Below are 11322 nucleotides of genomic sequence, written 5' to 3' on the forward strand. Positions count from 1 at the left end.
TTTCTTTCTCTTCTTTCTTTTCTTTTCTTTTCTTTTCTTTTCTTTCTTTTGAACGTGACTGTGGCTGTGGAAGTTCCTGGGCCAGGAATCGAACCCTTGCCACAGCAGTGACAATGCTGGATCCTGAACCTGTCGAGCCAGCAGGGTACCCCAGTTCCTACTCTTTCAAACAGTCCAGCCAGCCGGCATTTTCACCTGTTGTGATGCCAGGAGCCCCCGCACACCTGTCACAGGCTGTCACACACAGTCTCTGTAAAATGCTCTGCTTCATGTCTGCCCCCCAAGACGGGCCCCAGCAGCGGGGCAGGGTCAGGTTGCCCTCTGCTCCCCTGTGCTGGCCAGGGCGCCTGGGGAGACCCCGAATGCAGGGTGCCTGGAGGGGGCACTGAGGATGCTGCGTCCCGTGTGGACACCCCTACCCCCGGACAGCACCGCGCCTCGGGCTGCGACAGGGCCTGCTCTCACCTGTCCTGAGTGGCCACCCTTGCTGGAGACGTAGCTGACCCTGACCAGACGCACGGGCCTCGGGCTGCCCTCCCAGGACACGCGGGCCGAGTCATGGCTCACGTCCGAGAAGCTCAGGTGTCTCGGGGGCCCCAGGGCGGCTGCAGAGCATACCAAGGCCTCAGGACCTCCCTAGGCATGTGGGGGTGGTGGGGGGATGGCCAGGACAGGAGCCCCATGGGGGGCTTGGGGGGCCCAGGGTGCCAGCAGCCTGAAGGGCGGGGCACTCACAGGTCTTGGCGCGGATGCCCTGGGCCTCGCTGCTCTCTGCGCCTCGCACGCTCTGCACCCAGATGTCATAGTCCCTGCCCGGGGCCAGGCCGTCCAGCAGCACCTCTGGCCGCCCCACCCGCACCTGCAGGGACGGTCACTCACACTGGCCGCCCCCTGCGCTCCCCTGCCCTGCTCTCCCCCAACCCAGCTGCACCCCCAGCTCCCCCCACCCGGCTGCCCCACAGCTCCCCCCACTGGGTGCCCCCCCAGCTCGCTCTCCCGCCGCACCTCTCGGCCCTCCTCGCCCTTGGACGAGGCAGGTGAGCACCGCACCAGGTACTGGGTGGCCCCTGCCGAGGGCTGCCAGGTGAGGCGGAGGCTTCTGGGCGTCACTGTGGCCAGGGTCAGTGCCTGAGGTGGGGGCAGCGGTGCTGGGGGGGGGGGCGGGGGGGCCTTTAGAAACAGAGCACAGACCCACAGACCAGAGGGACAAGGGGCGGCAAGCTCAGGCCAGGTGTGTTTGATGGCGACATGGTGGCAGGGAGATACCAACCTGGGCGGGGGGCCCACAGACAACTGTAAGTCCGTCTGACCCTAACTCTAACCCTAACCCTAACCCCGAGCCAGCCTTCGGGCTCACAGCCCTGGGGAGACAAGACCCACCCCCCCCTCCCCGCCAGGGGTGGCCCTGAGGGAGGGAGGGCCGGGCTCCCAGGCGCGGACTTCATGCCGTGTGGTCCCACGCAGGCCGAGGGTCTGGGCAGCAGGCACATTAGGGGTGGGAGGGGCTGGGGGTGGATTGGGGCGACCTCTCAGGTGTGGGGTTTCTTTTTGGGGTGATGGGTACATGATGCTGTGAAACACAGAAAGCTGGGGCCTGTACAATCCCAACGGATGAGCTGTAGGATGTACCCCGTAAAACTGCGGGGCGTACCCCTTAAATCTGGGGTTGCTCACTGCAGCTCCTGGGGGCCTGCAGGCCGGGCGGGGAGGGGCTAGACAGCGTGAGCAGTAAGAGTCACGGGTCCCAGCTGTGGCTGGAGTGATGACACGTACGGCGTCCCCGGTGCTCAGAAGACACCGAGGGCCAGAGAGGCCCGGGACTCGGCCTTGGTCACAGCGCATGGGAGGTGGCCCTCGCCGGTGTCAGGCTCCGAGGGGGGCTGCAGGCGGGACACCCCTACAACTCTTAGCCTGGGGCCGCCCCGCCCACCCACCTGTGGTCACCAGGCCCTGCAGGCCCTCGCCGACCCCCGCCTGGTAGACGGGGACCACGGAGAGCAGGTACTCCGTGCGGGGGCTCAGGTCGTGCAGCTCCGCGGACGAGGCGGGCCCCTCCACCGCCACCTGCGCAGGAGCAGGCGGGGTGGGGCACAGGGTGCGCGCGGGCGGAGGCCCCATCCTGCTCCCACCCCCCACCGTCTGGGGGCTCTGAGGCCTCAGGTGGGTGCCCCCCACCCTGCTCTTCTTCCTCCACAGCGGTGTCCTGGGTGCGCCTTCCCGCAGCCCTGTCTGCACAGGGTCACCTCTCACCTCCCTGGGGACGCTGCCGCCCTTGGAAGGCTGCCACACGATCAGGTACTTGAGGGGTGTCTGCGGGGCTGGGGTCCAGGAGAGGTGGACGCTGGAGGAGGTCACCCGGGTCACGACCAGGTTGGTGACAGCGGAAAGGGGGTCCAGGGCAGGGGCAGCCACTGCTGGTGTAACTGGGAGGGAGCAGGATGCCAAGGCCTCAGCGGGCAGCTGGCGTCAGCGGCTCTGCCTGCTCCCCCTGGCGGCCACTGCAGGAAGGACAGGTGTCCCCGGGGTGTTCAGAGGTGAGAGCCGGTGAGAGTGGGTCCAGAGAGTCCCCTGTCCCTCTGCCCGGAATGGCCGGGCAGGGCCCGCTGAGGCTGCCCGGGCATCACCCCCGCCCACTCACCTGGGTCCCCTCGCGGGCTTCTGCCCTGGACCTTCTGGCAGATGAGGCGGCTGAGCAGGCCGGCCAGCGCGCCGAGCTGGGGGAAGTCCTGCACGCTGTGCACCGTGAGGTCCAGCGGCTGGGACGCCAGGAGCCTCAGCTCCGCCTCGTCGGCGTTCTTCACGCCTGCCGTGGGCCAGGCAGGCCTCAGCGCCCTTGTCCACAGTGAGCCCCTGCCCAAGTCCCCCATCGGCCCAAGCCCCAGACCGAAGTCCCCGCGGGCTGCGGGACGGTGTCGCCTGGCCGGGCCCCAGGGAGAGACGGGCTGGGCCAAGGTGGGGCTGGACCCCCGAGGGCCCCTTGGGGGCTGTGCCGTGCCCACCTGGGTCTCTGTGGGGCTTGGGGCCGGAGGGAGGTCAGTGTGCGTTCCTGGAGGTCCTGCGCCCCTGGGGGCTGGGGTGGGGCACCGAGGAGGGGGCCTCTGCTTCCAGGACCCCCCAACGTCTGGAGGTCCCTTCGCAGGGGACAGAGCTAAGGGCCTGAGTGAGGCCCACAGAGGGGTCTCCAGACAACGCTGGCAAGTGGCAGCCTCCCCGGGGCCACGCAGCCGGGGGCTCAGGTCCTCACGGCAGGGCTGAGCCTCAGAGGCCACGGGACCCACCCCGCCGTGAGGACCCCGGGGGGGAGCCGGAACTGCTTACCCACAGCAAAGACATGGACGCCCAGACTCTTGAGCGCTTGGCCGGCCGTGCGGGCATCATCCTGGGACTTTCCGTCTGTCACCAGGGTCACCAGCTTGGCCGCCTCTGGACGCAGCCCCGCCTCGGGCTTCAGGTTCCGCTCCAGCACATGGTTCAGGGCCAGGCCTTGGGCGCAGGGAGAACAGAGTGCAGGCGGCCCCAAGTACCCCGAGGGCAGGGACACCCCGGCTCCGGCTCTCGAAGCCACCCAGAGACCATCCCACACCCGCTGCTGAGCAGCTGCCCCAGTGCCCTGAGCGGTGAGGCCCTGGGCCCGAGAATGGGGGGGACTGTGCTGTGGGGCAAGGGATCTGCTGAGGAGACACCCAAGGGACACCCTTCCAGTGGGGCCACCCCTGAGCCCCTGGCAGGACCCCACTCCCCCAGGAGCCTCGACGCATCGGAGGAGCCGCTCGGTTTCGGCAGGACCGCCTGACACACCACGTCCACCAGAGATAAACGAGGCGGATTTGCCCTTTGCAAAAGCGTGAACACAGCATTTGGGCGTGGGTCACGCGTGAGGTTTCCAAATCTGGGGGTGATGTGAGGGGCGGACCCCAGGACAGAGAGGGGCTTCAGGACCAAGACCCGAGTGGACCCGAGGGTGGGGCCGGGCGGGCAGACCTGTGAACGTGTTTCCCCCGCGGTAGCGGAGGCTGCGCACGGCTGCCAGCACCTTCTCCTTGGTGTCCAAGGCGTTCAGGTCCCACTCGGTCTGGGGGGCTCCGCTGTACTGAGTCAGGCCTGGGGGGGGGGGTGGTCCCCGGTACTGGTCAGGCTGGGAGGGGAGGTCGGGTGGGGCTTGCTGGGCACCCAGCCTTGCCTGGGTCACCAGCGAGGGCACGTTGCAGAGCCCCACCTTCTACACGACGTGCCCCAGGAGCCAGCTGTCCCACCAGTGCAGGTGGGCACCCTACCCCCTGTCTGGCCGAGTGGGAACTTCGCGCTGGTCCCAGAGGCTGCCTTCCTCCTCCCCTACTGGCCCAAGTGTCACCTGTGCTGGGGTCTGGTGGGAGTTGAGACCCGCACCGGGCGGGGCAGCAGGGCGGGGCTGGCACCCACCTACTTGGACTCTGTCTGGCCCGATTTCAAAGGGCTCAATGACGCTGGCCAGGAAATCTTTGACCTGCTGGAAGTGACTGTGGCCGATACTCCAGGACCCGTCCACCAGGAAAACCATGTCCACAGGCGTGGGAGGCGTGCAGCGGAACTGGGGGCCGGCTGGGGCGGGAGGGGAGGGAGGGAGGTGGGATGCTGAGCGAGGTCCAGGGCCCCCACAGAACCTTGGGCAGCTCCCGGCCGGGCCCCGGCCCCCAGGACCTCCTTCCGTGGGGTTGGTGGAGGGGAGGGGCCGTGGGGGTCACATGAGGTGGGCAGCTGAGCACGGGGCAGGGGGGCAGGGGCTAGGGTCTCATCAGCCTCAGAAAAGCCCACGTGAACTTCAGCTCATCGTGGCCAGCCCTCCAAAACCCCAGAGGTGGTTAAGAGAGCACCCAGCGGCTCTGGCGCCACTGCCCTCCATCAGCCTGGCAGTGCTAGTCACCATGCAACTGGCTATGGGGCATGCCCACCTTCCTCACGGCCGACACCAGGCCCAGCAGGTGCAGCTGGGGTGGGCGGCGGCAGCACCGAAGACAGCGCCGGGCAGCTCCGCCCTTGCTGCCCTCTCGGGGCTGAGGCCTCACCGTCTGGAGCCGGGGCTTGTCCCAGGGACCCAGGAGCTTCTTGGAGGCAAAGCCACGGCCCTCGATCTGGGTCCCTGGGTTTTGTGCACCCAGTCCCTTCAGCAGAGCCCCGGAGACAGGGGTCAAGGCCCTGCATTGTGGGGGAGAGCATCCTGGCAGGCCCAGAGTCTGCTGTGAAACAGGGGGGCCAGGCCCCAGGACTCCACTCGAGGGGGGATGTGTCTGTTTAAGGAAGGAGCCTCCCCCTCCCATCCCAGGTCTGGTGGAAGAGACAAAACCAAAGACATCCCGGGTCTCGTGGAGGAGGCACAGCCCTGCTGTCGGGCCTCCTGGGAAACGCCCGGGGAGCCCACGGAGGCTGGCACCCTGGCTGTCCTACCTGGCTTCCTTCTCCCTCCAGCCAAGGCCCGGGTGTGGTTCTGCTCCCTCAGGTCTGAGGTGGGCTGAGCAGGGGCCGCCCCCCTGGGGCCGCTGGCTGGGTGCAGCTCCTTGCCAGGCCCTTCTGGGGGAAGAGGGTCACAGCAGTGTCACCTCTCACCTGCCACCCTCGGGCAGGGGGACACCTGAGGGGGTGGGGGCAGTGGGCCAGGCTCCAGGGCCCCAAGGATACCCCCAGCGGATAACCTTCCCCAGTGCGATTAGTGAGGCAGGAGTGTGGCAGCCCAGCGTAAAAAAAGCTGGAGGGCTTCCCGGAGGGAGAGACGGGAGAAGCCCAAGACCACGCCCTCCTCCCAGGGCCTCGCCCCCACCCCACCTCCACCCACCAAGTGCGGGTGGGTCTTGGCTTGGGGCCAAGGCCACTCGGGGCTCAAGGTCTGGGTCCGCCAAGTGCGAGGGGGTGGGCTCCAGGGCTGCCCCCAGGGGCCTCCAGCCGCTGCTGCTCATGGAGTTACTCTTCAAATCCTCAACTATGGAGAGATGCGAGGGCTGTCAGGGCCCCGCTGCCCAGGGAGAGAACGCAGGCCCGGGGGTTGCACCCCCACCCCACCCCCCGTGGGGGGACGCCCGGCTCCACGGGCCCCCAGGCAGCGTGGCAGGTACAGGCAAGGCTCTAGGCGGCTGCGGGACTCAAACCCAGGTTCAAGGCTCCCAGCCTGAGGTGCTGCCCAGGCTCAACTCCAGCCTCCTCAGCACAGGTGCACATGCACACACACACAAACACACACAAGAAAACACACACACACGTGCACACCCAAGCATGCACGCACGTGCACAGGTGCACACACATGCAAACACGTGCACGCACATGCAAACACACACACGCAAACACGCACCCACTCACACACACACACGCATCCCGAGAGGGACTTACTCACAAACTCCCTTCGAGCCAGCAGGACGCTCCCTGAGCCGGTGAGCTGGAAGATCTGCACGGCGTACTCCTTGGAGGGGCTCAGGCCCCCCACGGTGGCCTTGGGGGTCTTGGTGGTCAGCATGACCTCCTGCTCCGGGTCCCCTGGGTGGGGGGAAAGGGTGAGCCTGGAGGAGCCGGCCCCACCCACCCGCGCACAGGGGCCTGGACCGCACGCCCGCAGCGGCAACTCCGCGAGTCCACGCTAAAGCAAAGAAACGGTGCCAACAGGGACAGGGCCCCGCGAGTCGGACGGAGAAAGACGAACCCCAGATGACGTCACTTGTACGTGGAGTCTAAAGCCACAGCTGGCATCCGAGCCCCTAGCCTGAAAACGTCCGAGTGCCATGGGTGCGGCCCTGAAAAGACTGTATTTACACCCATCATGGAAAAGAATATATACGTATAAGTGAGTTACTCTGCTGTACAGCAGAAATGAACACACCTGGTGAATCGACTACTGCAATAGAATCAGTTTTTAAAAATGACACAAATGAAATGGAAGAGCCAAGAACGGCCGAGCGGCCCGTGGAGGAAGGTGCTGCGCGCCAGCGCCCCCTGGTGGAGCAGGATGGATGTCACAGAAAGGAGACGCTGAGCCCCGGGAGGTAATGAGGCGCCCCCCCCCCCACCTGAGCCCCAGGAGGTAATGAGGCGCCTTCAGGGCGGAAAGGCCTGTCTGCTGGGAAGACATGGTGACTCGGCCCGTGACCGCGCTGGTGCAGGGTTCAGGTGCACAGCAACGTCGGTGAGAAACCAGAGAAAGACGCTTCCATGGCGTGGGGGGGACCGGCCGGGCTCCCGGGTAGGCAACGGGATCGGTGCGCGCATGCACACGAGCTCAGCGCGGGGTCAAAGACGTGAATCGTAAGGTGCACCAGCCCGGCTCAGTGAAAATGTTGCAAAACGACAGCCAAGTCAGGAAGGCGGCTCTGCGCGGGGGCAGAGCCGGTGGGGGCCTCCGCTGCTCCAGGAACAGAGCTCCGCCCGTGTTTGCGTCCCGCGGCGTGCCCACTCGGCAATCACACGCCCGCATCGTGGGCTGGTCTGCAGGTGTCAAACCCCTGCTCGGTAAAAGGTTCTGCACTCGCAGCTCTAGTCCTATCTGGAGGTGTTCACTGAGCCTACGGGCACCTCTGCCGCCTCCTGTGCGATGCGGCCTGAGACCGGGAAGCCGTGCCCTGGGCGCTGGCAGAGTCCGGAAGCTCTGAGCTTAAGAAGGGTCCTTGTTCTTCAAAGTCATTGATGGATGCCTTCCACGTGTGCCAGGCGCGGGGGCCCAGAGGCAGGGACGCTAAAGCCCTGTTCCCCTACCACGACCTCCCCGGGTTCATGGGGCACATGGAGAGAAGGGAGGGCAGAATCACAGAGGAGCCGGCACAGCGGCCGCCTTGCCGACAGCTGTCACGTCGGTCCGCACGGAGGGGGTGGCGCAGGCCCCTACCTGCCATGGGCTTCACCTGCACCAGGTAGCCAAGGCTGCTCCCCTCTGACTCCCTCCACTTCATCTGTAGCCGGTCCTCAGGCAGCACCGCCAGCCTCAGGCGGCCGCTCGCTAGGGAAGCAGAACAGGTGGTCAGGACTGACCCCTAAACCGCCCCCAAGCAGCTGTGGGGGCCTGGAGAGGTGCAGTGGGGCCCGTCCCCAGTGTCTGAGGGGGCTGCAGCCCCTGGAGGTCAGAGGGGACCCAGTCCCACTGGGGTGGGGGGGACTTGATGACAGGTGGCCCCCCTGGGGCTGAAGGAAGACCGGGCCGCCCAGGGGGTCCTGCTCCGCTGAGGGGAGGCTGCTGCCCTCCTGGAGGCCCCGCCCGGTGAAGCGGGCTGAGGTCAGCATCGGGGAGCCACGCTAACTGCCCCACGGGACATGCCGGCGCTGAGCCAACACAGCAGCTGCCGGATTCCCCTGCCTGAGTCCAGACAGCTGGACGCACAGCTGTGCAGCTGCAGACCCCAGCTGCCAAGGTCACCTCTAGGTTGACACAACTGACGAGGGTGGGGGTGCCCCGGGACGGGGGCCTTGGAGGATGGGGGGTGCCCTGGGGTTGGGGGTGCCCCGGAGTGAGGGGGTGCCCTAGGATGGCGTGCGTGGCTGTCCTGGGAGGAGGAAGGGGCTGTGGGGACCTGAGCCCCGAGGCACAGCCCGAGCTCCAGGGGAAGCGTCCGGGAGCCCCGTGGGGAGGGCCACCTATTTTTGGAAAATGGGAACAGAGACGGGCTTCTTCTGGCTGCTCCACTGAGGGCGGGGACGCAGGGGGCCGGGCTGGGGGAGCCCACGCAGACACAATGCCTGCTTCAGAGCGTGGCACAGCTGAGGAGGGTCCCCGGATGGGCCCCGCTCTCCCCGGAGCCTGGGCTGAAAGGCAGGAATGTCTTGGGGGTGGGGGCTGTGAAAAGCTGCTTGTGAGCCGGGCCCCTCTGGAAGGGCCTCTGTCTCCCTGCGCCCAGCTGCTCTCCGGGTCTGAGGTCAGGGCCTTGGTGGGGGAGTGCCAGGAGAGAGCAGGGGCCATTACCCCGAAAGGGACACAGGGGAAGGCCCAGTGCCCGATGGGGAGCAGTCGGTCGGATCACAGCCGCCCAGGAGGCTTCATGGAGCGCGACCCGTGGGGACCGGGAGCTGGCGTGCGGTGCCTTAAGTGAGCTTAGGAGCAGGGACTGCAGAGGGGGCATCTTGGGGCTTCTCCTCGGAGGAGCCACTTTTACTCTAGATTCTGCTGTTTAAAATGTCCACGTTGAAAAGGCATTTGTGGAATTATTTTTTTTAAAACATTCATTTAAAAGACACGAATGGGGAATTAAATGCACAGTGTGTTAATAACTTATTAAAAAAACCAACAGAAAACACCAAGAAGCGCCAATTAACAGGTTGGCCGCGCGGCCGGAGGTCAGGCCACCTCTGGGGCCAGGCGTGGGCACGGCTGTCCTTGCTCAAGTCTCTGCTCACTGAGCCCCTGTTCCCGGAGCAGCAGGCACTGGGGGTGCAGGTGTCCCGCCCTGGGGTCTCTGCCCTGGGCAAGTGTGGCCCCGGGGGCCGGGAGGGCAGGCAGGGGGTGGGGTGCCCTCCACCCGTGGCCTCACCTTGTCCCTGGCCGAGTCCCAGGGTGACACCCAGCCACAGACAGAGGCCGACCCTGAGGTGGGGGCGCGCGCAGGCGCTCATGGTGCCGGGCCTGCAGGAGGAGACGCGCTCAGCCATGGTCCATCTGTCCGTCCTCCCCTTGCTGACGTTGAAGCCAGAGCTCCATCGTCTGCACCCTTTGGGTGGAGGCTGAGCCCACACCGCAGGCCTCCAGCCAGCCACCCTTCTGTCCTCAGGGGCCAGCATCCCACAGGCCTAGGCAGGGGCCTCCCGGGTCAGGGGCGAGCCCTCCAGCCGCCCCCGACGCATCCGGCCCCGTCACAGCTTCTGTATCCCGCCCTTGGGACCTTTACAGACCAGCCCGGGGCCCTGGCCACTGCTTGTCGTTAGACCAGCCGGGGTGGCAACTCAGGGCCAAGGTGCTGGGAGGAAACCAAGGCCGGGTGGGGGCGGCCGGCCCGCAGTCCCGGGCAGCGTCGAAGCTGGGACTGGAACCCTAGTTTGAGCAGGACACTGGCTGTTCTGCCCCAGAGGGGGTGTCCTGGCTGAGAATCACCCCCCTTCCCCAGGACACCAGCCCCAGGCCTGGCCTCTCCATGAGGGAGGGGGAAGCCCTGAAAATGGGGTTGGGTCCTGGGGGGCTGCAGAAGGGGACACGCAGGACCTCAGGCGCCCGGCCACCCCCAGCCGAGCCACATCCAGGGCAGTCATCCTCACGGGGTCCTCGGGGCTGTGGAGGGGCTTGAGGATGAGGCACGGGTTACCTGGGCGCCCCGTTCCTGGACCCTCCTGCTTCACGCTCTGAAGCCAGACCCCTCCCCTCCCCAGAAACCTGGCAGGATCCTCCCGGCGGCAGAGCGGTCGTGGCTGTGAACAGGACCCCCACAGCATCTGCCCTCCTCCACCCGGTGGCCCTGGGGGGCCGGACCCCTGCCCCCCACCCCCACCCCATGCATTGGGTCCTGCCGGCCCCTCCCCAGAAGCTCAGCTCCCCTTACCTTTTCTTGAGAGTCAAGGTCACTCTCGGATCACAGCTCTGGGAGCATCCCCTGCGGGACCCTCCCACCCACCCTCCCAGGCGGCTCCCGTCCAAGGGTGGCGCCCCTTGGTCCCCACAAGTCCTGGCCACCCTGGTCCTGCTGCAGCCACAGGCGGCCACGGCTTTTGAGGCCCTTCTCCTCCGACGTCACCGCCCTGGCCCACCCCCTGCCCACCCTCCCGGCTCTCCATTCTTCCCATCTGCCGCCCAGGGCAGCTCTGAGTGGGGGACACAGAAGTCTCAGCACGAGGGACCCGCAGCCCCGCAGGGCAGGGATCAGCGCACCGAGGGGCCAACCGCTCCTCCCCTCCTGCACAGGGTCTGTCCCAAAGGGGCTCTCGGGGGAGGGGGGTCACGCGCCGCAGGGACCCAGGTCACCGGGTGTAGATGGGCGTCAAGCTGGGGGCCGTAGGCTTGGGGTCCCTGGCAGCATGGGGATGGGAACAGCCTGGAGCAGCCCCTGGACCCGGGGGTCGCACCAGCCTCCACAGCCTCCCCCCTCATCCAGCATCGCTCCAGGACCCAGGACCCTAAACCGAGCCCCACGCGGTCTCTCCTGGGCCCAGGGTCCACCTTAGAAGCCTCCTCCATGCCGGCCCTGCCCGCCCGACCCTCCCCAGCCAGCAAAGGCAGCCAAGCCCCACCCCCAACAGCCCCACAGGCTGGGCCCCTAACCAGAGTGTATGTGGTCGGGATGCCCAGCCTGAGCCCCAAGCCCCTGTCTCTGTTGGACCCTGGCTGGTGCCCCACCAGACCTGAGGATCTGCCCCCCGAGAAGCGCCCTACCCCGAGCCGGACCTGGCCAGTTCCTC

At 66.9% G+C, this 11322-nt stretch overlaps 1 protein-coding gene across 6 annotated transcripts in view; it reads right to left on the bottom strand.

Moving 5' to 3' along the window:
• Positions 1–10510, bottom strand: part of COL20A1 (collagen type XX alpha 1 chain) — a 24167-nt gene extending 13657 nt beyond the window's left edge. For 5 of the 6 annotated variants that reach the window (XM_047770655.1, XM_047770651.1, XM_047770652.1 and 2 more), the window contains exons 1-14: positions 9471–10319; positions 7838–7948; positions 6355–6498; positions 5807–5950; positions 5422–5544; positions 4420–4578; positions 3982–4101; positions 3319–3483; positions 2639–2803; positions 2251–2423; positions 1935–2064; positions 1006–1148; positions 736–859; positions 466–605 (exon numbers count right to left, since the gene is read on the bottom strand). In XM_047770655.1, the coding sequence (XP_047626611.1) occupies positions 466–605; positions 736–859; positions 1006–1148; positions 1935–2064; positions 2251–2423; positions 2639–2803; positions 3319–3483; positions 3982–4101; positions 4420–4578; positions 5422–5544; positions 5807–5950; positions 6355–6498; positions 7838–7948; positions 9471–9717 (2088 nt within the window). In that variant the 5' untranslated portion in view covers positions 9718–10319. Of the gene's footprint in view, positions 1–465; positions 606–735; positions 860–1005; positions 1149–1934; positions 2065–2250; positions 2424–2638; positions 2804–3318; positions 3484–3981; positions 4102–4419; positions 4579–5421; positions 5545–5806; positions 5951–6354; positions 6499–7837; positions 7949–9470; positions 10320–10469 lie in introns of those variants that run through there. The other variant, XM_047770654.1, reaches the window with a different exon arrangement.
• Positions 10511–11322: the final 812 nt, after the last annotated feature.

The sequence above is a fragment of the Phacochoerus africanus genome, chromosome 3 (assembly GCF_016906955.1).
Source record: "Phacochoerus africanus isolate WHEZ1 chromosome 3, ROS_Pafr_v1, whole genome shotgun sequence".
Lineage (NCBI taxonomy): Eukaryota > Metazoa > Chordata > Mammalia > Artiodactyla > Suidae > Phacochoerus > Phacochoerus africanus.